Source organism: Ochotona princeps, chromosome 11 (assembly GCF_030435755.1).
Source record: "Ochotona princeps isolate mOchPri1 chromosome 11, mOchPri1.hap1, whole genome shotgun sequence".
NCBI classification, from domain to species: Eukaryota; Metazoa; Chordata; class Mammalia; order Lagomorpha; family Ochotonidae; genus Ochotona; species Ochotona princeps.
In genome coordinates this window covers 34,775,278-34,801,664 of record NC_080842.1, presented here as the reverse complement: position 1 = coordinate 34,801,664, position 26,387 = coordinate 34,775,278, and the positions used below count along the sequence as shown (strand labels likewise).

The following is a 26,387-nucleotide window of genomic DNA, read 5'->3' as shown; positions in this document are numbered from 1 at the left end:
TCTGAGAGGAGGAGGGGACAGATGAGCATTAACTAATAAATAATTGCACAAATAAATATACTTGACCGTCCATGTGAGTGCCATAGCCATAGATGCAATCCACCTTAGACTGAAAATATTCAGAGAAAAAAAAATTGTTTTTATGAAACATATCCAGGCTTTTTTCCTCATTGTTGATTTGTATTAGGCATTATAAGTTAATGTAAAGACTATTGAAAGTATACAAAAGGATGCAGGTAATTTATATACAGATACTGTAGTATCTCGTAAAAGAGACAAATACTTGTGCATCTGCAGATTTGGGTACCTTCAGTGAGTGGGACTGGGTGAGGGTTCTAGGATTAATTCCCAGAGGATTTTGAGGAATGATTATCCTTTTTATTGTGGAAAGTGTTTCAAGGGAAAAGAGATCAGGTGCTGTATGATCCAGTAACCAAAGGTCATAACCTGGTCTGGGGCTCTGGGCAAGGTCCTTTTAAAAATACAACTTGGACAGCTGAGAGGGATAGGAGGTTGGATTTAAAAGTAGGGGGTGCTGGGTTAGGTTTGCTCATTGTGACAAACAGACTAATATAACTTATTAATGCTAGAGAAGGGTGTTGAGAGGTACCTGGGAATTATTAGTATTTTTATATAAAGTGTTAATAAATAAATAAACTGATGATTAACAGGTAAAACAAACAAACAAAAAGTGGCAGTTTGGCTGAACCCTGGAGGGTGAATAAGAATTACAGGTAAAAGGAACAGGGTCAAGTTTAAGCACTTGAATGAAAGTTATTGTGGACAGTTATCTAGGCTGTTTCATTTTCACACGGATATATGCAATGGTGAATGTCTGTAAATTATGTCATCTTGGCAAATCCCTAGACTTTTTCCTTGGCCATTATTCCCCAAACAATTCCACTTAAGTAGAATTACATTGTATTAGGTGTTGTAAGCAATTTAGAGATGGTTTTATGAACATAAGAGATATACATAGATGACATACAAATATTATGCTGTTTTACATAGAAGACTTAAATATCCATAGATTTGGGTATTCAGAGATGGATCTTGGAGTCAGTCTCCCATGAAGCAACTGTAGTTAATCCTAACAATGTGATTTTTGGTGAACACCTGCTTTTGCTGTGTGTTGCCATTTCAGAACTGAGGAAGAGTAGGCAGGCACTGTGTGCATATGTAACTTGCCTCCGATAAAAACCATGGACTCTCAGGCTCAAAGAGCTTCCCTGGTTAACAACACATTACCAAGAATTGTCATACAGCATTTTTGGAGGAACAAAAAGACTGTATTAAAGGACATTGTTCTGTTACATTTGGCCCAAGGCTACTTCCATATATTGTGAACTGTAACTAACTTAATATGTGAACAAACTACAAGGTAGCTGGAGAGTATATTCTTGTGACAAGTCAGTGAGTCTTGGCCAATGATAGCAGGCCAGCTTTCAGCTAAGCACAGGTTGAAGACTACCAAAATAAGTCCAAATAAAGCAAATGCTGAACTATTACCAATCAGGGTGCTTCTGTATGTCACTTTGATTGTCTGGGTATAGATATTTCCTATCCACTTGGATCTCTCTACACTGCCGTTGGTCCTAAGTACTACCTAGTTCATGAAACTTTATTTTCTGTGCTTGATTAAACCCTAATAAATTTACCTTTAAGGTTTTTTTTTCCTTCTGAAAAGACTGGTGTCACAAGTGGAATCCAAGTTAGATTTCCAGGGACCTTTAGAAGCACTGGGTGCTTAATTAATATTAATATCTCTGATGCTTTAAGTACCTTTGTTTTTAGAATTTTATTTTAAAGAGATTTATGAGGTATAGCAACATGGCTTTGGGAAACTTACTAAAAATCATTTATAGGGTCAAATTACAACAACATTTGAAATAAGCTCTATTAAATTTTCCTAAAAACAGAAAAGATACATATTACATACTATGTTTAACTTAACCATTTTCTTAAATTTACAAAATAATTTTGTGTAAAATTCTAGTTTCTAAGAAAATTTGTGAGAGGATATTTAAAATTATAAAGCAAGTATAAAGTTCTTTACAATAAAATCCAAGATATAGTTTTATACATGTAGAACATTTATCAAAACACACCAATAGATTACAAATATATTGGACAAGCTGACATAGAAAGTACTTTAGAGCTTGTGTAGTTCAGCTACCACAGATAGGACATGCTTGATGAGATCCAACCTGTAAGGCTAACACACAATGATTTCCTTCACCTAGATAGGGATCATTTATCTAAAAACTAAAAAGTCTAAATAGTGTGATCAGTTTTCTTCACAAAGATTCTTTTATAAGTTCAGCTAATCTCTGGAAAGCCTAAAATAGAAAAGAGATAAGAATTGGTGAAATTAGGATCTCTTTTGGAAATGTCATAACTTTAAAAATTCAAACAGAATACCTATCTGAGATTGAGAGAAGGCAATGAAACTCAAGTTATCATTAGTTTTATCTGGGCAAGAGGCTATCAATATTTAATAAAATATGCAGATTTCTTTTGCTGTTATATAAGTCTTAATCATTTTCTGTATTATTCAAACACATTATAATTTCATATAACCTTTTACCTGCATATGCATTCCACATTTTTTAACTATCCCACTCTACTCAGATATAAAATCAGAGAGAACTTATGCAAAGCTTATTAAATAACATGAGAAAGCAAGTTAAGAAAAGACACACATATGTGTGCATCTCCCAGGGTAAGTAACAGCTCTTCTTCAGGGCTAAAGTCATGGTTTAATTAATTTGTTAGTTCCTCTTTTGGATTTCCAGACACACAGCTCTTAGCATCTTGCTTCGTTTCATCCTGGTCTATTAATGAAAGCTAGACTTCACTGATTTCTATCCCGAATACTGTTTTCTTCAGAGAAACAGACTGTGACTATCATGAATCTGTCCTTTTCCTAACTCCACGAAGAAAGAGTGAGGTTCTCTTCCTAATACATTGATAACTTGCCAACACTGCTCCGTAGGTTCTGAAAGTTATTCGTTGAGACAGCAAACTTGAACTCCAACTTAGTCTCGTTTGTACAAATCTAGTCACAGAGTGAAAGAGCTGTTTAATATTAGTTGATGATTGGCTAATGTTAAATGGGTTTTTCAGAAATCTAAGAAGACATTAAGCTGTGTTTTAATTGATGAGGTAGACACACACACACCCAACCAGAATTGTCAGTCATACTGTGACAAGAATACGCTACTCACCACATCCATCTGTTCTGGAGAAACTATGGAGAAGGAAGCTCTCAGGTAAGGGCTGGGAGCAGAGCTGTTGGAGTAGAAACCATTTCCTGGAACCAGTAACACCTAAGAGAGTTGGCAAATAAGTGCTGTACCATGAAAGAAAAACTAGAAAAATGCAGGCAAACCTAAACTTAGAGAAAGGAAGGCTATTTTAAATTTAAAAATATTCAAACAGGGGCCAGCACAATGGCTCAGTTGGCTAATCCTTCGTCTCCATGTGCCAGGATTTCATATGGCTGCCAGGCTATGTCATGCCTGTTCTGTTTTCTGTCCAGCTCCCTGGTTTTAGCCTGGGAGGGCAGTGGAGGATGTCCTAAAGTCTTGGGTCCTGGATCTGTGTGGGACACCTGGAAGAAGCTCCTGGCTCCTGGATTGGATTGGCTCAGGCCTAGCTGTTATATCATTTGGCAAGTGAATCAGTAGACAGGATGTCTTTCTGTCTCTCTGCTCCCCATAAATCTGCCTTTCCCATAAAAATAAATCTTTTAAAAAATAGTCAAAGAAATCTCAATAGAAGAATAAAACACTCTTCTAAAAGCTGAATATGTTAATGCACAAGAAGAGAAAAAAACTGCAATTCTAGGTTTAATGTGTAAAGCCAGCTGATTAAGGAAACAAAAACAAGCATAAATATAAATCAAAGTTTCATCTAACTAGAATAGTAATAGTTCAAACAATTAAGCACCATTTTTAAATGCTCAAAGTTGAAAATGATTTTGAAGCTGAAAAACTGAAAGACAGGTACCAGGTAAAAAGTGGAGATGAACATTTTAGCAAGATACTTAGAGGAAAGGCACTGAGATGGGAAGAGAATTAGTGTATACCAAGAACTGAAAGGAGGTAAAACGAAATGTAACATGGCAAGTGAAGCACTGAAACTGTTAGAAATTATGTAAGATAGAGTGGTGAGAACTATTTCCAAAAATTATATACACAGGTTGAACTTCATGTATTTCATAAGATTCAGAAACCTAGTGATACTTCCTACGCCCTCTCTCCCTCCTGCTTGCATTCCCACTCTTTCTCCTTATTCTTTTGTTCACTTTTACAATGACATACTTTCAGTTTATTTTGTAATCATTGGCTTACCCCTCCACTAAGTAAATAATTTAATAAATAGTAGGTAGAAAAATACACTGTTCCTTAGGAATATTGATGAGGGCTGTCAGCAGTTATCAAATCTCAAAATGTCATTTTACCCATATACATTATAGTTTACATGCTAGAGTTTAGTTACCACAAATCAGGGAAACATGATATTTTTCTTTCTTGGAATAGGCTTATTTCACACAGCATAATGGTTTCCAGTTGCATCTGTTTGTTGCCAGGGATAGGATTTCATTCTTTTGACTGAGTAGTATTCCGTAGTCTGTGTGTCTATCTATCTATCTGTCTACATATCACATTTCCTTAACCAGTCATCCACTGATGGACATTTGTGTTGATTTCATGTCTTAGTTATTGTGAATTGCACTGCAACAAACAGGGGTACAGCTAACTCTTCGATATGCTTTTTAATTTCTTCTGGGTAAATTCCCAGAAGTGGAATAAGTCACATGGTAGAACTATTTTCAGATTTCTGAGAAATTTCCATACATTCCCATTAACAGATTTGGGTAGTTTTCCCACACAACATCCTCATTGTCATTTTTTTTTTTTTATTTTTGGATGATAGCCATTCTAACTGAGATGAGGTGAAACCTTCTTGTGGTTTTTGATTTGCATTTGCCTGATGGCTAGTGATGCTAAGCATTCTTTTAAGTGTCTGCTGGCCATTTGAATGTCATCCTTTGAAAAATGCTTGTTCAAGTCCTTTGCCCATTATTGAACTGAATTCTTTGTTTTGTTGTTATTGAGTTTCTGGAACTCTTTATAGAATCTGGATATTAATTGTTTATCAGTGCATTGTTTGCAATTATTTTCTCCTGTTCTGTTAGTTGTCTCTTCCACTTTGCTGAAGGTTTGATTTGCAGTGCTGTGGCTTCTTAGGTTGATGTAATCTCATTTTTTTATAATGGGGGCACAGTGACACACATGGGTCTGGCAGCTGGAAGAGGAGTTTGCCCATTTGCTGGTTTACTCCAAATGCTTGCAACAGTTGGGACTGTGCTGGATGAAGCTGGAAAGGAAATTCAGGTCAGCCATGTAGATGGCCGGTACCCAACTGCTTGAGCAACAAAGCAATGCTTTCTCCCTTGGTTCACACTGTTAGGAAGTTAGAATCAAGAGACAGAACTGGGGATCCAACCCCGGCCAGCTCTTCACACTCATTTCCTTAGCCTAGCTTCTTTCTTGTCATGAGATTGCGTGAACAAATTCTGTGTTCTGGCCTTAAAAACCTTTCCATGAATGAATCACAGCACTGTTTTCTTGTTGTAGTAATCATGGATCTATGTGTTGAAGGTTAAAATGTAATAATAAATAGCTAGGGCCCCTGATAATCTATTGTATTAAGTTTTTGAGACTTTGAGATTTTATCTTTCATAGCAGCTGGTATTAAATAAGATAATTTTGGCCTTTTTTGTTATTTTAATCATAGTATTAAAAAACATGTAATGAGCATTTGTGGTGACATAATATGAACTGAATACTGCTTGCTATCATAAAATGAACTGAAGGAAATGAGTTGGAGCATTCTTGAAAGGATTTCAAGACAAGATGTGTCCCTTCATTCTGGTTAACAAGAAAATGAAAGTTACTATTTCTGTCAGTCTGTAGTGGAAGTCAGAGGTGAGGAAGAAAAGAAAAAAGAGTAATTATCTCCTTACAAGCTGACCAAAATCCGGGCTAAAGTAGTAGGATACACTTAAGAACAATGAAGAAAAGGTAAAGGAAGAAGCAGCAGGACATAGAGAATAAGAAACAGCCTGAAAAATCTAGTAAAACATGAGGTCTATATTCTTAGCCCTGCCAGTTAGCCCAGAGACACAGATTGTGACTTACTGAGTGATTTTGATGATAAAAAAGCAAAACATCAACAACTTTATTGTGTAGAACTGTGAGTGTGAGAAATGAAATTCTTTATTGAGTATCTACTATGTGCTGTTATTAAGGTTAGAACAATGAAAATAGCCTGATTTCTGAGTCAGAAAGATAATGACCTTTTCAAGGGTTGCTATGATTTTTAATAAGTTAATATGGGTAGCATGAAGACTAGTAATAAATGTTTAATAAGTTTTAGCCACTAGTATTTGAAATGGAGGGCATTTTCCCATTAATTGAAAAGATAAAGTATACTCACAGCAGGGAATTTGAAAAATACTTAAAGGTATAATGAAAGGATTTTAAAATAGTTCATTAGTTCAGTATCACCCATCCATTTCAAATACTAATGGTAAATACTTCCTGAGCCTTAGTCTGTGTGCTACATATTAATGCATTAACTCATCGCAGGATTTCCAATGAGAGGGATTCTTCTTAATTTATCTTATAGATGAGGCACTGGGAGACTGACCCCAGGCCCCTGTATCACATAATACAATGTAATCAATGAATAAAAAAAAAAATTAAATCTAAAAAAAAAAAAAAACCAAAAAAACAAACTTAAGACTTTCCCCTTCAGTGCGTGCTCTTAACCTAAGCTATGCAGCAGTTGCAAAAAAAAAAAAAAAAAAAAAAAAAAAAAGGCTGTATTTCAATTCATTTAGACTAGCTAAAGGATTATTTAACCCAAAAATCTACTTCAAGTTTTAACAATGGGACAAAGAATTTAATACTAGAATATTGTGAGTTGGGTGGTAGGCAGCAACAATCATGTCTTTAGTTTTAGTCGAATAAAGTGTTACTTTTAAAAAATAGGACTTTTCTTTGGTTCTTCTCTCCAATTATCAGCTCTCAGTTTTACCTCTTTCTCAATGGCTTTTTCTTCAATCAGTTCTTTTACATCAGAAATGCCCTTAACTTTAATCCACAGAAACATCCCAGCAGTGGGAACATGCCATTCTGCCAAACCTGTAAACAAAAGAAAATGAAAATCTTCCAAGACCATTTCTGACATCAAGTACATTGTAAAATCACCTAGGTGCAGGAATTATAAACTAGCATTCCCAAAAACGTGATAGTACTTAAAAATTTTTCATGGGTCTTAAAAAATGGTATTGTGAGTTTATTTCAAAGTCTGTGTTGGTGAGGGAGCAGGGTAAAAGATGTAGAGGAACGTTGAATTGTTCCTCCAAGCATATTTACAATTGCTAGTCTTAGCAGGGAGCAAGAAATCTAATGCTGCTCTTTCCTTAGTTATACTGTCTAAGACAAATATTCACAGGGGTGTTTCAATTTAGTCCTTTTATTAAAAAATTAAAAACCCATTGTTTGAGCAGCATGGAAAGGGACAGGGAGAGAGAGAGAGAGAGAGAGAGAGAGAGAGAGAGAGAGAGAGAGAAGCTGAGCACCTGAGCTCTGTCATCCAGCTGGTTCCCTCCTCAAATTCCTACAAAGACTGAGACTGGCCTAGGACAAAGTAGGTGCTGGGAACTGAATCCAGGTGTCCCACATGAATGAGGGATGCAATCACTTGAGTCATTGTTGTGGCAAGTCAGGCTCTGCATTAGCAGGGAGATGGAGCCAGGAACTGAAAATGACAATCAAACTCAGGCCCTCTGCCATGCTCGGTGGCCGGACTCCTACCCCATTTCAAATTTAAAGTAGGATTCTTAAAGTATTTCTAGAGTTTTACCACATGTCAGTAAACTCTGTTATGTATGTAACAGTTCAGATGTCCAACGGGTTACTTTTTTATCAGCATACAATTATGAAAAAAAGTGCTTAAAACTTAAGAATTTCAGATTTACTTTCATGTTTCACTGAGTATAAAGATAGAAAAATCAAGAAGAAAATAGAACTGTTTTGTTTTTAATCATTATCATGTTGCAAAAGAACTTGCTGTTGGTGAAAATTTTTAAGAGGTTTTTTTTTTCTTATTGGAAAGGGAGATTTACAGAGAGAAGCAGAGACAAAGATCTTCTATCTGCTAGTTCATTCCCGAAGTGGCTGCAATGGAGAGAGTTGAACTGATCCTAAGCCTGGAGCCAAGAGGTTCTTCTGGGTCTCCCACATGCAAGTGCAGGGTCCCAAGGCTTTGGGCCATCCTCTTCTGCTTTCACAGCTACAAGCAGGGAGCTGGATGAGAAGTGGAGCAGCTGGGACAGAAACTGGTGCCCATATGGGATCCTGGCACATGCAAAGTGAGGATTTAGCTACTGAGCTATCATGCCAGGCATGAAAGCTTTTTTCTTTAGCTCTACCACACAAAGTGGTGGGGCAGAATTCTAATCAAAGGGTAACTTTAATTTAGAAAGATTTTATAGGGAATTGAACATTACAAAAGTAATTGATATTTTTATATACCTGTATTCCAACTGAAGATGCTTTTAGTGATAAACAAGGGTATTAAAAAGTTCATGGGTGGACCTGGCTAAATCCTTGCCTTGTATGCACTGGGACCCCATATGGGCACTGGTTCAAGTCCTGGCTGCTCCACTTTCCATCCATCCAGCTCCTTGCATGTGGCCTGGGAAAGTAGTAGAGGATGGCCAAAAGCCTTGGGACCCTGCACACATGTGGGAGACCTGGAAGAAGCTCTGCACTCTTTGGATCAGCTCAGCTTTGGTAGTTATGAACATCTGAGGAGTGAAGCAAATGATGGAAGAATTGTCTCTCTGTCTCTCCTGTTTGTAAATCTTTCCAATAAAAATAAATACATATTTTTAAATTTGATAGAAAAAAGAAGTAAAAAGTAAGTATATTTTGTTGCAAAAAAGTTTAAAATCCATGCATAGTTTTTTTCAAAAATATGCACTTTTCCATGTATATTTGAAGGTCCCTCAAATGCATGGATTTGGCACCAAAATAAACTCAAATTTTATTTCTATTTTTTGAGGACTTTTTCAAATATCTAATAATTAAAGCCATTTAATTATTCCAACTTCCATAAAAAAAATAAAGATCGAGGCTGGTGCTGCAGTGTTACAGGTAAAGTCACTGCCTGTAATTGTCAACATCTCACATAGGTGCCAGTTCAAGACCCAACTACTCCACTTCCAATCCACCTTCCTGCTAATGGCTGGGAAAATAGTGGAAAATGGGCCCAAGTGTTTGGGTTCCTGCCACACATGTGGGAGACATGGAAGAAGCTCCTGATTCTGGCTGCAGATGGTCCCAGCTCTGGTCATTGTGGCCTTTCCTGGGGACTGAACCAACAGAGAAAAGCTCTTTCTGTATCTCTCCTTACCTCCCTCCTCTCTCTGGAGCTATGCCTTTCAAGTAAAATAAATAAATCTTCAAAAAATGTAAACTTTGCAATATTAGGAAAATATATTGAAAAATTAAGTGATACTAACAATTAGGAGAAAATGTGTTGAGAGTTCTCCTAAGAGAATATCTCTGAAAAATTTTCAGAGACTTGATAGAAATCACATAGTTTAAAAAAATTGTATGGATTTCCAAAAAGTTTTTGTATCAAAACACATTTAGCTTTTAATTTCATTTTTTGAACTTTTTGAAGCCCTTATATAGTTTAACTAGAAATGGAATATGTTGTTTGATATTTTCTATCTGTGGCAAACTCTGAAATGATGCAAACATTTTTGAATGTTTTAGACATTATTTACTTTTATAAGTTATTGCTGTTTGATTTTTGGATTTTTCTTTTAAATCACAAATTCTAGGCAGCAGGTGAGTAGAGACAGGTTACACTGTGCCAGCATTTACAGAGAGTCACTTGCACGATCATTGAGAGGATAACATTTCCTGGCAAGAATATCCTTGACCTGTTGCTCTGCTTCTACCAGGGTGGTTAAGAATCTATGTGCTGGGCCTGGTATAGTAGCCTTGTGGCTAAAGTCCTATCTTGCACACACTGGGATCCCATATGGGTATTGGTTCATGTCCTGGTGGCCCCACTTCCCATCCAGCTCCCTGCTCGTGGCCTGGAAAAGCAGTAGAGGATGTCCCAAAGCCTTGGAACCCTGCACCTGTGTGGGGGTACAGACCCGGAAGAAGCTCCTGGCTTCTTACTCAGATCAGCGCAGCTCTGGCCATTGCAGCCACTTGGACAGTGAATCAGTGGATGGAAGATATTCCTCTCTTTTTCTCCTCCTCTCTGTATATCTGACTTTCCAGTAAAAATAAATAAATCTTAAAAAAAAAAAGAATCCATGTGTACCCCCAGTTTCCCAGGAGCGGCAAACATGTGGTCCACTCACCGCTTAGCCACTTGTCTGCAGCTGCCAGTGCTGCATCCCTCTGGTTCCTATAGAAATGAATAACCCTAGAAAAAGAACGCAGCAGAAAGGATGTGTTCAGAAAGGCACTGGGCTCCAGGCTGTGTGAACTTGCTGTCTAACTTGATCAAGAACACAGAGCATTTCTGTTTAAAGTCTGTGTGGTGATAAACTGGTTTGCCATTGTGTTTTCTCCTTTATTGTGGGATAACTACACTTGATCTTAGCCAAAAGGCCAAGAAGCAATATTGTGGGATAACTGAACAAATGAAAATGAAGAGAACAAAGTCTACTTTTTTTTTTTTTGTAAAATCTGTTTCTGAGTAAATAATGGAACACAGAAGTAGCAAGAATTATTCTTTGTGTTTAGTTTTCTAAAATAATGACCCTTACAGTTTATTATTAAATAAAATGTAAGTATGATCGTTAACCTTCTAAATCAGTTGAATATGTTAATCATAACCTGGTAGGGAATTTCAGATTACCTTAGGTGTAGGAGCATTCTGCTTTCAAATGATAGCTTGTGTACTCCTACCAAGATTTTCCAGGTAGAGAACTAATAAAACACATATATGTTTGATTTCTAACAAATGGTTGCTAGTGTCTATCTTAGGTACTTAAGGTAAAATAATAAATCAGTACTCTGGGTATACTGTCCTTTATCCACTGGATTACTGTTTTGTCTACAATTTAGAAATGTTTTAATACCTGTCTATGTGAGTTAGGAAACCATCTTGTCCCCATTGGTGTAGAAGCTGGTATATCATAAGCTAAAAGAAATAATAATAAATGTTATGGTTTTTCCTCTGAGGTATTTTTTGCCAAGCAAAAGAACAAGTCAGTCTTGATTGCATGTAAGCCAGTAAAAAGATCTCACTTGTATCTGTTTTATATAGTAAGTTAGAGTTAATTGATAAGACTCACAGAATAGTAAGAATAACAACTATTTTATATAGTACTTGTTAAGTGTCAGGCCCTACTATAATCCACTGGCTATGTTTTGATTAATTTAGTCTTAATAAGAATCTAGCTTTACAGGCTATTTCTATCTTACTGATGATGAATTGAACACAATGGTCATACAGCCAGCATTCAAAGTCATACTTTCAAAGCAGATAGACGTTGTTAACTACGAGACTATCCATCTTCTCTAAATATATATGGTATATAGATAAACATAGGGAGTACATTTGGAGATTTACTCTTTAAAAATAGAAGTTCTGAAGGTTATAGATAATGAAGTTTTGTTGGTAATGTATATAAAAAAAACCTGGAAAAGTTCCTGACTTTTAAAAGCATGCAGATATATATGTTTACTTTTATGTGCCAAAGAAATGTCTTAAGTGACACAAACATTTCTATTAATACTGAATCTTGTATGGCTTTTAATTAAAAAGATTATTTATTTGAATTTTGTTTGTAAAACAGAGCAGAAGAGACAATCAGCAGTAGGAGAAGCAGTATAAAGAAGGCAAAGTAGAGGGAAGTGGAGGGGGACAGGGAGGGAAGGAGAGAGAGAAGAGAAATGAGAAGGAGAGGAAGAATGTTTTATGTCAAACTACTTTTTATTCAGATATATATTTTTAAATGTCTATTTACTAAACTGCACTTACCTGTGTAAAAGTGCTGGTGTGCAATGATGACACTTGGGTGTGTAAAACAACTCTTTCTATCAAGGGCTTGGGGCCAGTTAGAAACCCCACTCTCAATCTACACAAAAAAAAGAGAAAAGGAATAATACCAATCCTATATTAATAATTGATACATATCATCTGATTGATTCCCTTAGGAAGAGTGTGGTGGCCTGGGGACAAACAGATCTAGGCAACTGAAACATTCTGGTACAACCACTTCAACCATAAATGTAAGTTTAAGTGTAGTTTGAAAATATAATGCAAGTCTGATCAAGAGCTTCCAGATATGCTTCTTCATGTGTCACACCATGAACCTGATCAGTCCCTATGTTTAGATGAGTGGCCAAGCATCTTTGGTTAGGGAGATAACTAAAGAAAAAGTGTATATTCATATTAATAATCAAACTGGCCTTTTCAGGCAAGAGGATGAGAAACGATTTAAAGGAAAAGAATTGTTTGGGATTGGATACTGAGGCAGAGTCTACTTAGAGATAGTTTCAGTTTAGCCATATGTGCCTTACCCAGAAGAGAGGACTTTTGAGAAAGAATCGGCTCTGATGACGCGCCCGTCAACATCCATGGACAGAAACGTTGGTACCCAGGGCTTTAAAAATAAAATAAAACAAAAGTGTTGGTTTGGAATAAATTTAGGGAATCCTCAAACAGGTCTTCCTTGTCCCAACAGTGGAAAACCAGGATTAACAGACTTAGAGGCAGAGGTTAAGAACAACAGTAAGAGACCAGCAGCATTTAGAGTTGTAAAGAGAAAGAATTCAGATCTCTAGACCTAATAGAAAGATTAAAAAATGGGGATAGAGAAATTTAGTCAGCATGAAATATTGATACATTGAAACATTGATATGTTTATAGGTACAATGGGAAAAGGGGTTATCCTGGAGTGTAATAGGTTGGCAGAATGATGTTTTGCAAACTATAGAACAGCAGAGAATTTCTTTCTTTTCAGTAGACTTAAATCAGGGATTGGGAGAGGAAGGAAGGAAATCTCAGAATATGTTCTCTGTTGCAGTGTGAACAAATGAAGAATTTTATTGGATTTGGGTGACTCCAGCACTGGCGGGCTGTACCACTCCTCTGTCTATTAGAAAACAGTCATCATGACAAGCAGTCTATGTATATGGGGAGAATGAATCTAAATTCCCATTGCACTTCAGGTAAGAGCTAGGACATTACAGAGGTGGCATAACTGTAGCCTTCTGTCTGTGTCCATAACAGACATCACTGATTGAGCACAGCTCTTTCTGTCTTGCAGATTTATTCTTCTCCGCCTTCATTCTAAGCCAATCCCTATCAAGAGAGTGAAGTTGACATCCAGAGGAGCCCAATTCAGGATCTGTGGTTGAAGAGTACCAGTCTAACTCCACTTACCCAGATGCACGGCACAGACAACGAGCTACTACTTCCAATGTAAGTGATTTTTGGAAAAAGGAATATATTATCAAAAATGAAAAGTACTAACTGTATGATAAAACTGGAAGACTAAGGTTGAAATATATTACAGTTGAAATATATTACATTTAATTTCAATGCCAAATTGGATTAGCTCAATTTAGCAGCTAAATTCATTATCAAACACAGTAAAGCAAGTTAAAACAACTTATATTCTAATAGTGAAACATGCCCACCTCATTACTTACCTTGTTGAACTGGAGAAAATAGTAAGGATCATCTTCTATTATAAGAAAGTCATATTTTCTTCCAAGCTAAAAGATTAAAGTAGTGCATTTACTTTAAAGGATTTCAAAAATTATTTGGAATTATATGTATTTATTCATTTAAGAAACTACTGAATGCCTGTTATTCCAGAAGTCGGGATAAAGAAATGAAAAAGGCACTATTAAGATTCTTGTTCTAATGGAAACCTCATTCTTGTGGGAAAGAGCAGAGAATAAGGATAATAAACAAAAGTACCATTAGGGATGGGCATTTAATTCAGTGACTAAATTGCTGCTTGGGATGCTGCAGCCTGTATCAAAGTCTAGGCTCTGCTTAGAATTTCAGCTTCCTGTGCATGCACACCCTGGCAGGCAGGAGGTGATGGCTTGAGTAGTTGTGTCCCTGCCACCTTTGCAGCACTTGAGCTGAGTTCCTGGCTCTTGCCTTTGTCCTGGCCCAATCCTGGATGTTGTGGGCATTGGGGAGTGATCTGGGAGATAAGGGATCTTTGTATCTCTGTCTACTTTTCAAATAAACAACAAATATATTAGATGGAGAGGGTTATTTATATGCTTAGCAGAGAACTATATTGGTCAATATGAGAGAGAAACAGGATAGTTACTTTGGTTAACCATTGAGCAGTCCTTTCTGACAGGAGCTCAGGGAGTCAGCTGTAGAAGTATCAAGGAAGATTCTGCACTGAAGGATAAGTGAGAGCAAAGGTGGGAGCAAAAAGCTTGGCAGACATAAAGAACCAGAGGCCAGCATGGCCACAGACAGAAGAATGACAACATTTGTAAATTCTTGTTAATGTCAAAGAATGTTATAAGACAGAATCCAGTTGGGGCTGGTGTTGTGACACTGCAGTGGGATAGGGTCATTCTTGGCTGTTATGTGAAGAATGACTGGTGGGAGCCCAAGTGTGAAATCGACTGCATGCAGGGAGGCAGTTCTTGTAGAGGTTCTGTAATGTCAGTGGGGAGGGGAGTTGGAAGGTGGAGTTAGTTATGGTAGCAGAGAAAAATGGATGGGTTCAGATTAACTCAGTGGTGGGTTCCACAGGGTAGACTGGATGGGGGAAGGAGAGAAAGGAAGAGGACTGGGGGTAGCAGTTCATGGTCTTGTTAGTTGTGGAGATGAAACATGGGAGTGGCTGCAGATAAGAGGATTGGGAAGATCAGGAGTTGTAGTTGGGCCACATTGAGTCTGAATGTGTGTTTGACATCACAGCAGAGGTGTCCAGTAGACAGCTGGATACTTAAGCCTGGAGTTCCGGGAAGAGGCAAAAACATGGGACAAGATGGGAGTCATCATCCACAGAATGGGACTGAGCAAGGACCAGGATGAGGCTTTTTTGGCGAAGTGTGTAATGGAGTAGGGAAGAGAACTCCAAAATAGCCATATCTCCTACAATAGGACAGTATCTTGAAATTTATATTTTCTAAGCACAAGAAACTGCTGAAAAGTTCTCTTTGATTCCACTGCATAGGACTCAATTTTTCCCTTTAACATTGTTTTTGGACTTAATCTAAAGAGCTCTTTGGAGTAAAATGTTATGGAGGACAGTCAGGTGCATTACAGAGACTTCACAAAAGTCAAATTTCTGTAAGTTTTCAAAGATTTCTATATAGCTCAATAAATTCTTGATGCTAAAAAATATTTGTAGCTAAAAGTTAAGCTCTTTATATACTTAAAAGAAAATATACAAACAGAGGAATAGCTTCTTACTTTTAGACAGTTCTTAGTACCCTGAATGACAAGCTGTAGGAACATGAGAGACAAGTAGGCAACACAGAAATAAAACAATAAAAACCAAATGACGTCATATATTAAATAATTTCATAACATTTGACAACAGGACAAAAATAATTATTTTTTATGCTAAAACACCAAATGAGAGAAAAGAAACAGCATGCATATTTAACAAAAGAAATAGTAACTTATTGCATCCTAATTTATTGGGTCCTTGGCATTCATGACTTCCAATTATTCAAAATTATCTTCCTTGGAAATAATAAGTAAGGGAATTTACTAAGTGTTCTTCCAAGAGACCGATAAGTAGCAGCAACATAACCCATGGGAAATGGGTCAAAGAAATTTCACCCATTTCTTGCAAATACCTCATAGATTTCCTTTTTGCGGTCGCCTGTTAATGAGTTTCCAGTAGGGTTGTTGCCATTTGGGACAGTGTAAAGGAACTTGGGAGTGTTCTTCTTAGGATTCTTTGCATCTTCTGGTTTCCATTGGGAAAGGACTTCTTTGAGGGAGGCTGGAATCATCCCATATTCATCACTGGCAACATTAATGATGTTGCATCCCAGGGGTAGCAGCTGTCGAGCACAGAAGGAAAGTCAGAATTAGGCAAGAACATGTGTAAGTGCCATTGGGTTTTGGTTTAATACTAAGTAAGTGATTACCACTGATGCGCTAAAACCTATAAAGCTATACTCACAGCTAAACTCCAGAGCACAAAGTTGTTGATTTTCACTCTATAGTTTTTCTGGTGTGGTTTCCATGATTGTTCAAAAATAATTCCTGTTTTAGGACTGGCATGGTGGCATAGCAGGCAAAGCAACTGCTTGTAATGCCAGCATCCCATGTGGATGCCAGTTGTGTTCTGTTAGCTCCATTTCCCACCCAGATTCCTGCTAATCGCCTGGGAGAAGCAGCAGAACATTGCTCAGGTGCTTGGGCCCTTGCCATTCATATGGGAGACCTGGAAGAGCCTTCTGGCTCCTGGTTCCTGACTTTGTCTTGGCCCAGCACTGGTTATTGGGGATATATAGGGGAATCAACCAGCAGATGAACCCATTACCTGCCCTGTAACTGACATTCAATTATATAAGTAGACTTCAGAAACAAAAAGGACTATACATTCTTGCCCCATTTATTAAAAGTTAATTAATTTGTCTTAAAGGTAGAGTGACAGAAACATAGAGATCTTTTATCCATTGACTAAACTAAACACCAACAACAGCTGGGTTTTGATTGCCTGAAACTAGGTCCCAGGAATACTGTGTCTCTTAAATAGATGACACAAACCCAAGTACCTGGGTCATCATCAGTTGTCTTAGTTGCACAGCATGAAGCTGGATCAGAAGTAGAGTAGCTGGGACTAGAACCAGGCACTCAGATATTTGATGGGGCTGCCCAAGTGTCAGCTATATCCGACATTCCTCACACTGCCCTCCTATCCCTTTACATTGGACTTGTCCATGTATCCTTACTCTGGCCGATGAACTGTGCAAAGAACTCTCATATTTCCAGATGTAGGAGTTCTTTCAGAGCAGAACCTTGAAATCCAGCTTGTATCTGGCTCTCTGTGCCTCTTTCCCCTCTGCTGTGAGATGGGCAGTGTTTCCTGGTAAGGCTCCTTCTGTGACCTGGGGCTTGCAAGTGAAGATGCTATGGAGCCACATGGTGTTGTGGTGGCATGTAGACAAAAAGACAGGAAGCTCTGCAGCAGGCAGCTTCTGAGACGTTGGGGTCCTTTGTTCCACAGTGGATCTAGCCCCTTGAAAGGAATTACCTTTATTGAGATAATTGGCTCTGGTTTATTAACTGTGAACTCTGAGCTTGTGTGGTGAAGTTCAGCATTTCATGTCCCCTGTCAGTCAGGGAGACTGAGGTTACAAAGTCCTTACCTCAGGTCACAGTCATTTTCCTCCAGGTTCTACTTTTTAAGTTCATCAAATTAAGGACATGGGGCAAATAAATCTAAATCATCTGTCATGTGACTTTTATATACTTGAGAGCAATTCTGTGTCTGTTAAATCTTAACTGCAATCCCTTGACCATTCATCATGTGGTGTAGTTTCCATTTCTCTCTTCATTCTGTTCACATTTCTCTGAATGTGCTCACTTATGGACATTTGTGTCCTAAAGCAGAGAGCTCCAAAGAAATCTGATTGCCACTGGTGTGTTATAATCAGTGCACATCACACTCGGATATCAGATTTCTCATTCCGCATACTCCTGTTCTCTTGACTTAAACTTGAGATTTCAAAAATAATTGGTGGTCAGCCCTGGCTAGTTAGTATCCACGCTTCTTACTGAGTGCCTGGATTCTTTTTTTTTTTTTTTAAGATTTATTTATTTTCATTGCAAAGTCAGATATACAGAGAGGAGGAGAGACAGAGAGGAAGATCTTCCGTCCGATGATTCACTTCCCAAGTGACCGCAACAGCCTGTGCTGAGCCGGGAACCCACTCCAGGTCTCCCTCGCGGGTGCACATTCTCAAGGCTTTGAGCCATCCTCAACTGCTTTCCCAGGCCACAAGCAGGGAGCTGGATGGGAAGTGGAGCTGCCGGGATTAGAACCAGTGCCCATATGGGATCCTGGTGTGTTCAAGGCAAGGACTTTAGCCACTAGACTACCACCCTGGGCCGGAGAGCTGGATTCTTGTCCTGGGTGGGCCACCAAGTCTCATGTACCTCAATTCGTAGTGCAAGATGAACCGGTTATAGTTCAAGTTGTTGAGTCCCACTGCCATGGGAGAACAGGGTTCTGTTCCTGGCTCCCAGCTTCAGCCTCACCTGTCTAGGTTGTAGACATCCAGGAGGTAAATAGTGAAATGGGGGTTTTATGTCTATTTTCCCCTTTGTCTCTCTGCCTCTTAAAAAACAGCATAAAGAAGATGGAATGCGTACTATATTTTAAATATACATCATTTAAGATTTTGTTTCATACTTGAGAGAAGCCTCTGTTTTTCAGTGGACAGATACTACTATAGGGGCAATATTTTCTTCTTTCCTTATAGAGAGAGTGGTATCATTTGAAGTAGCATGTACTCACAGCTTGAAGTGTTCCTGAATAAACAGGTTCATTCACGAGGATATTATCCCCAGGGTTAATGATCATTTCAAATGCCTAAGAAAAAAAGCATAGGTTAGGTGGGACAATACAATTTCCATTCTCAGAACTCCTTTTGGAAGCCCAAGCTGAAGGCTTTCTAGAGTAAAGACATCAAGCCTCTGCTTCTATAGTGAGACAGTAGTCACTGACAATACATGCACACATGGGCATCGCCGAGCCCCAGTACAACTTCATTTACTCAGAAAATTACATAAAATGCTGGATTCAACTTTCAAGTCATTATCTGCCAGTCTCTGTACTAGAGTCAGGTGAACATGAAAATGACTGTTGTGGCTCCTAAAATGCACTTAATTTTTTATTGCTTCTTTGAAAATGTATTAAATATCCCCTGTGATATTTAATATCAAGGTACTGTGCAAAATACTGTGGAACTCACTCTCTTGGAGCTACCAGTCCACTGGGAAAGTTAGCAACTGATCAAATAATTACCCAAGCAAGAATATTAGTATGAGCAGTAGAGAGTGTGATTAAGTAGAGGTTTAAAGCTCCAACAGTTCATCGCAGGAGGCACTGGGCAGTCAGGGAGTTCAGAAAAGGCTTCCTTGAGTGAGTGATGCGCTAGTGTCAGGGGAGGCAACAGGTACATTTGGAGCAACTGGAAAAAAGATTTGCAATCAAAGGGAGTGCAAAGTGGAGATTAAATGAGACTGGAAAGCTGTGGGCTGAAAGTCCTCCATGTTAGGCATTTCAGTCAATAAAGCTGAGTAGTAATTTTAATAAAGGATAGGGAGAAGAGTCACGTGATCAGACATGCATTTTAAAGGGATCAATCTGGCATTCATCCTGTGAAGAGTTTGGGAAGTTTTTAGGATTGTTTGGAAAATTATCACTTCAGTTTTAGGATAGCTGAAGGTAGTAGTAAGTGTGGTGGTGGAATTAAGCAGAACTGGAGATGTACAGGAAATAAAAGCCAACTGCACGATCATGGACCATGTGTAAGTGAGGAAGAGGAAGTCTTGGAAGTGCCTCCTAGATTTGTGATTGTGGAACTACAGGTGGTAGCAATGGTGCCCTTCACTGAAATACGGAAACAAGTTTTGCATATCTGAGTGAGATGATGAAGGTGCCATTTTGGCTTAGGTACATTTGAAATAATAATGGTTTCAGAAAGCTGGACAACCTGATGTGGAAGGAGCTTGGCATTTACTAGCATTCAGAGATCACCGGTGTGTGAATGGATGCACCAAGGCATGGGTAGATCCTAGAGAGATGTTTAAGGACTGCGGCTTGATGTCCAGGTAGTGGAGAATACTTCAAACAGGGGTGCAGAGATAGCCAGAGGAGAGTGTTTAGAGAGGACACAGAGGCTGAAAGTGTCATAGAAACTCAGGGTCAAGGACAACCAAGTTTGACAAGTCAGGACATTTTAAGGACAATGGACATGAGATACATACAATAAACCTTTCCAGTAAATCAAAGCTGTCTATTATCTGGCACAAAATACTCCTCTTTCCCCTTCTGATAATCACAATCCCAATTTCAGGCCTTACTTTCTATCACTTTAATAACCTGCATCTTACGACAAACAGGAGCACTGAATTCAATTGGGATAGATTGGCTTTTGTTCCCCAATTTGATCCATAATGTTCAATTAATGGATTTTTAAAAAATGAACTTTTGGCATCTTACAACAAACAGTTTCTTTTCACTCAGGCTTTGTAGTATATCTGGGGAGAAAGAAATCACCACAGTGCAAGAGCATTATCAACAGATCAAACAAAACCTATCCATAAATTGTCTATGTGGGATAGTGCAATGTAAATGTCGAATGCCCTAAATTAAAAGAGGTGGCTGTTTTATCATGGGGGCATTGCTTAATAGATGCTAACAGAAACACAGAATCCTGAAAGAACATCTGTGCCAGAAGAAATAATGACTATGTTCCTATTAAGGCTCTGTAATAAAGTAAGCATGTCATATTGATTGAATTATTGATGCATTTGGTTATTTATGCTGTCTTCCCTCTTTGATATCACTGCTGCTGTGACTTATAAAAAATAAACTTGAAATAAGACTGAGAAAACCAGTCCATATAATCACAAATTATTTCCTTCAAGCAAAGACCCAACTATTTTACTTTTCCTAATAATGGAAAAAAAAAAGGATTTGTTTTTTCAGTTTTAGAAAATCTTCGAAAATATTTTTAAGAGTATAATCTATTATTCTCTAGTAATTTAATTAAAATTCATTTGTGGAAATGAGATTAGCTTTCATATTTTCATTAAAAACAGAAAGTCATGTTTTAGTCCAGGTGTGGAGTGAATACAGAGAATCTTGATTTCTCTTCATGTTCAGATTCCCTGCTTGTAATTCTAGGTGAAGACAAGACAGACTACCAGTTAGCCACAAAAAGTGACCCTCTTGTGCTGCAGTGAAACACACACATTTTATGCTTCCTACAGATTGCCTTGTCCTTTCAGGCTTACCTTGCACAGCCCGTCCTGGCTGCCAGATGTGACACAGATGTCCATCTGTCCCCGATCGGGTGGGTAGTTGAGGGTGGGAGGATTATGTAATTTAACTTGCAGTTGTTTTAGCCAGGACAGAAGCTCTGGAATTCTAAAGCATAAAATGCACTTTTAATCTTTTAGTAGTAAAAAATCGTAGTAATGGTAGACATAAAATAAATGATAGTTTTATGACAAGCATTTTAAACATGTGATTTAAAAGGCCTCAAATGCTTTCAGTATTAATATTCCCATTTAAATTATTGTTATCTATTTGAGAAGCAGAGATACACAAAGAGGAACACACCCACAAGGGAGGGGAAAGAGAGAGAACTCCCCATCTGCTGTTGCTCTATTTCCCAAATACTGGCAATGAGTAGGCCTGGGTCAGGTGAAGCCAGGAGCCCGGGAAAACTCCCTGTAGGTCTCACTGTGTAAAGCAGGGACTGAACCACTGGAGCTGTGTCCTGCTGTGCAGGGGGCCCGTCTACAGGCACCCACAACCAGGTAAAGAGCCAGGACTCCAACCTGAGCAGTCTGTGTTGGGACACAGGTGTTCAATCACTAGGCCAAACATCTACCCCAACATTCCCAGTTAAAGATAACACAAATCCCTGAGCCTAAGCAACTGCACAATGAAAAATAAAAATTGACAAAAAAAGGTAACAGTTGATTTGGAGATGAGGAAATTCACATTGTCAGTCATTTAATCAGTGAGCAGAGGGTTGAGTCTATGTCTTATTTCAAAGCTTGAAGTCTTGTTTTACACTAGAGAATCACTGCTTAATTGATTCTTTGTTCTGCTTTAGAATTCTGTAGGCTACCTAGAGTTCAGGCGCAATACAGTTCTTTGTAGCATAGAAAGAAAAGCCAAGCATGTATTACTTGTGTATAATTCATATATCTATATATTATCTCAATGTGTTTTTCAATCATACAAAATAGATTTGAGTTAACTATAATTTATTTGCCCTCAAGAAATATTTACCATTCAAAGACTCGGTAACTAAGGTTTAAAGATATGTGTTTCTGCTTGCCTTGAAATAATTAAAGACAGCTGAGTTTATAAGCGCAATGAATTTGCATACCTGTCTACTTAAAAAGTGTGTGAAGTTGATAGAAAATTGATCAGGGACATGAAATTGCTGCTTCCTGTGTCCTTCCCTCTAAAAAGCTTCTGCACCTCACTGCCTTCCAGAAGCTATCTTTCACTCAGTTATACAAAATGAAAAAGCAGTCACTGGGGAGCTTCAGCCAATTAATATCCCTTTTAAAATTGTTTATCATTTTCTATCTACCTGAACCACAGAGAGATAAAAGAGAAAAGAAAGAGTGGGAGGGAAAGGAAGGAATCTTCTATCTGCTGGTCCACTCCCCAAAGGCCTACAACAACCAGGGCTGGATCAGGCTGAATCCAGGAGCCCCAAACGCCATCTTGGTCCCCCAGGTGGGTGGCAGGCACTGGAGTACTTGGGCCCTCACTGGCTGCCTCCCAGGATGCATGAGCAGGTGGCTGGACTGGCAGCAGGGCAGCAGGGTCTTGAAGTAGCACTCTGATTGGGGGTGCCCAGGTCCTAGGGGAGTACTCAACCACTGCATCACAGTGTTACCCTGTATCTCTTTTGCTTTTAAACATTCCTTGAAAACTCTCCCTTCAAACCTTTCTAATCATTGGACACCAGATGAAAGAGCTCTGTCACTTTATCAGTATGTTTAGACTATTGTTCATGAATATAGCCCAACAAGCTTATCTATCGAGAACCTACCCAGCACTTTGAGAATACTGAAGTGCTCTGTTCATCGTCTCTTCTTCAAATCGGATGGTGATTCCATCTTCTGCAGTGATAACAGCGCTCTTGAAGGGGAACATGCTTGGATTTGGGTATCCAGGAGCCAAGGAGATGAGTGATTTTGGTGCCCTGCCCAATATTTCAGCTATAATTAATAGAGAAGTTCTTTGAGAATTTAATAAACACAAACACTACATAGAAAGTTCAACAATCAATATGATGGACTGTGTTACACTCCGTTGGTGTCCCCCAAACCCACATCTTGGAACTTAATACCAAGTGTGAGAAGCTGAAGAGGTGGGGCTTTGGGGCGGGCTCTACCTTCAGGAGCTGGACTAATGATATCCTTAAGAGGGCGAGAGTACGCATGCTCCGTCCTGCCCTGTGACTCCAGGTGTACCCTTTGCCACAGGGGGACACAGCTATGAAGCTCCACCTGTATGGAACATGGCCCCACCAGGCACGGGGTGTGCTTGCTCCTTGACCTGGGGTTTCCCAACTTCCAGAACTGTAGGAAACAAATTCCTGTGGTTTCTAAATTGACCACTTACTCTATTTTGATACAGGAGCCCCAAAGAGAATCATGATGCTACTCTAACATAAAATAAATGCAGAATACATCTTGGCCTGCCGCTCTGGTGTATGGACTAACGGGGATGATTGAGGAGTGGCCGCGGGGAGCAGGGAAGTGCCTCAAGAGCAGCCTGTGGAGCCTGATCACTTGCTCACCCCATATGCTACCATTGCCCTGGTCCTTCTGGCCCCACACATCTGCACCCAGCTTCCAGGGAAGAACCTATTTGACAACAGTGCTTCCCACGCACTCCCCAGCACCTGTCCCTCCCCACTGCAGCTTCGGCTCCACCTGGCACAGAAGCACTAGAGCCGGCGCATCGCTGCAGTAAGCACAGTGTGAGCCCAAGGCTGCAGGGAGTGCCTAGGGTCGCTTCTGCGTGCCTAGAGTTCTGAGTGAGCAAAGTCCCACCCCTGCTGGCCCTGCAATCTCACCCATGACTCTGATGGGAGAAGGCCGTCTGGCCAAGCTCGTGGCCGTGAGAAACCGTGCGTAATTCATGCCTGGGGACAGCAAAGCTGCTAGCTCCGGCTTCAGTTGTGCACGAATGGAAAACAGAGTTCCTGAGTCAAAGTCCTGTGTATCAGTTCTCACTCCAGCAACGCTGCACTGCTGTTCCCTGTAGCTTCCGCCCAGTACTCTGCTATTAAACCGGTCTGGAGCCGCAAAGTTTGCCTGCGGATAAAGAGCCCCAGCGGTCGCTCAACTAGACGCCATTTGCCGCGCCCCTTCCCACCCCGCACTCGGCCTATGGCCGCGAGTCCCGCCCACCTCCCCGTCCCGGGTCATCGCCCTAGTTGCGCAAGGCAAGGGAGTGAGGGCTGGTCTCGCGGCACTTCCAGTTTTGGATTAGTGCCTGGATTAGCTCTTGGTCCAACACGGTTTTGCCCCTGTTCCTGGAGTAGCCACAACACAGCGTCCAGATTCACTCTGGCACTGGTCTGAGATCTTGCAGGGGAACTGCCAGAGGCGCCCGGAAGCTCACCCAATCCCAATCCTCGAGTACCACCTGGCGGTCATTTCGGTCCGTTGCAGCAGCTCCCTAAACTGCTCAGAGCCTGGCGCTGTGCTGTCTGCATCTGAGCTCTGAACCTCAACTGTGACTGTGCAGACTGACCATCGCTGGGCCATGGTCTCATTTTTCCTTAATAAAGCTATAGTGATTAACGTAGAAGTGACCAAGGCGCCGCGGAAGAATTCCCACACCACTTCCTCCAAGGTCTAATTGAGTGGGAATGGTGTGCAGAATCAAATTTTTGAAAATTCCCACAACGTGTTTCCTCAATTTTCCTGTCTCTGCTCCCTTTGAATTTTTTTGACTTCTTATTGTAGATCGAAATGAAGTTCTCACAGTTGGATTTCATGAACCCTCCGGTTATGGCCATGCTCAGACACATTTGCTTAGGCTCACTGGGCTTGCAGAGAAAGAGAGGGAAGAATAACTTGACCAATGAGAAACATTAACTAGTTCCACAGCTGTGAAAGTCAGCTTGCTCTAAAAGGATGGAAACAGGTTTGGGTAGGAGCAAAGAGTCATTAAACTGTGCCTTTGACCGCCGGAGCCTCTGCTGTGGAGATCTGTGAGGTCCTGAATTTTGGAGGGAGGTGCTCTGAAGATGAGGATCCCCTGGTGCAGCCTGAGCTCTGCGCATGGGAGAAACCGAAGACAGAATGCAGCCTGTCCCAGCACACGCTGTCATCCCAAACCAGTGCTAAAGAGATTTCACACCATTGTTGGATGCAGGCTCTCAACCTTGGAGCAGTTTACTGGCTTTCTTGTTCAGCCTCCTTGGGTTGGGTAGGTGTGATGGTTAATAGTGCCAGTTGGTTATAAATGAGGTGATGATCCAGACCAGATAGAGAAGTGACCCATTAAGGCAGTCTGTGGAGTGCAGGGGGTGCTTGGAGTTGTGATTAGTAAAGACGGGTGGAATACAGGGATGTGGCTGGTGTTTTGGTGCAGGAGATGAGTCATTGCCTGCATGTCAGCATCCCCGTAAGAATTTGTGCATGTCCCAGATGCTGCACTTCCCATCCAACTCCCTGTTCATCGGCCTGGGAAAGCAGTGGCTCCTGGCTGTTCCAATCTCCATGGCCTGGCTCCGGTTGTTGAGGGCCCTTTATGGATTGAATCAGGCAAGGGAAGCGCTCTCTCTCTCTCTCTCTGCACACCCCCCCTCTCTGCCTTTCAAAATAAAGTAACCTTTAAAAAGGAGAGCATGGCCATGAGAGGGAGAAGGAAGAGTGCAGTTGGCATTAGAATACCAGCTGATCAAAAGCTGAAAGATGAAGGTAAATGGATTACCAGAAAAACTGTGTTTTGGGTATGTGAGCAGCATGAGGGAAAGGGAGTCTCCTGAGAAAGAAAGGGGAGGAACACGATCCACTGTTCATTGTTGACTTGAAGGACTAAAGGGTCAACCCATGAGCATGGAATTAAAGGAGACAGGTTCCTTCTTTAGACACTCATCAACTTCCTACTCTATACAAGGAATTTTCATGGATTTAAGATAGGTGACAGATGAGTCACTGCTCTTGCTGGGAGTTTGTCTGTTGAGGTTCAGCAGTTTCATGAGATGCCTTATGTATAGCAGAGTCAGATTCAGACTTCCAATAAAAAGTTCCAGGAATAACTTACATGTGGAAATGGGGTTGCTTATCCATAACTAATTGCAAATGTCCATTGTACTGCATAACCTCTTTCAAAATGTGCTAAACATACTGTATACACTCCATACAGTTCTGAGGGCTTGGCAGTTAGGCATACATTGGACACCCACCCTTGCTTTGTAACTGGCGATTTGGCTCAGGTGCTTGGTCTAGAGCAATATATGCACATCAGATTTTTAAAAAAGAAACAAATAAAAATGAGTGGACTGTTTCATGAACTGCTTTCAAATTCACAA

The 26,387-nt window shown here is 39.8% G+C and overlaps 1 protein-coding gene across 1 annotated transcript; it reads right to left on the bottom strand.

Annotated features, from left to right (window-relative positions):
* Positions 1-298: 298 nt before the first annotated feature.
* LOC101518521 (kynurenine/alpha-aminoadipate aminotransferase, mitochondrial-like) lies at positions 299-24,191 on the bottom strand. The gene is made up of 13 exons (XM_004579047.4): positions 23,916-24,191; positions 22,884-23,052; positions 21,097-21,229; positions 18,590-18,664; positions 15,915-16,124; positions 13,776-13,841; positions 12,642-12,724; positions 12,100-12,196; positions 11,195-11,256; positions 10,469-10,533; positions 7,111-7,217; positions 3,228-3,329; positions 299-2,339 (listed from the first exon to the last, which is right to left on the bottom strand). Exons 1-13 carry the CDS (start codon positions 23,980-23,982, stop codon positions 2,298-2,300), a joined length of 1,278 nt encoding a protein of 425 aa, XP_004579104.2. The 5' UTR covers positions 23,983-24,191; the 3' UTR covers positions 299-2,297.
* Between the last annotated feature and the right edge of the window lie 2,196 nt (positions 24,192-26,387).

Bases quoted from the DNA above. Each gene is read 5' to 3' on its own strand.
- LOC101518521 (XM_004579047.4), bottom strand. From the start codon at position 23,982: ATGAATTACGCACGGTTTCTCACGGCCACGAGCTTGGCCAGACGGCCT. The intron at 16,125-18,589 runs GTGAGTACATGC...TGTGCTCGACAG, and splicing joins ATTCAGGAACACTTCAAGCT to CTGCTACCCCTGGGATGCAA. The intron at 3,330-7,110 runs GTAAAACTGAGA...CAACTCTCTTAG, and splicing joins AAAAAGCCATTGAGAAAGAG to GTGTTACTGGTTCCAGGAAA.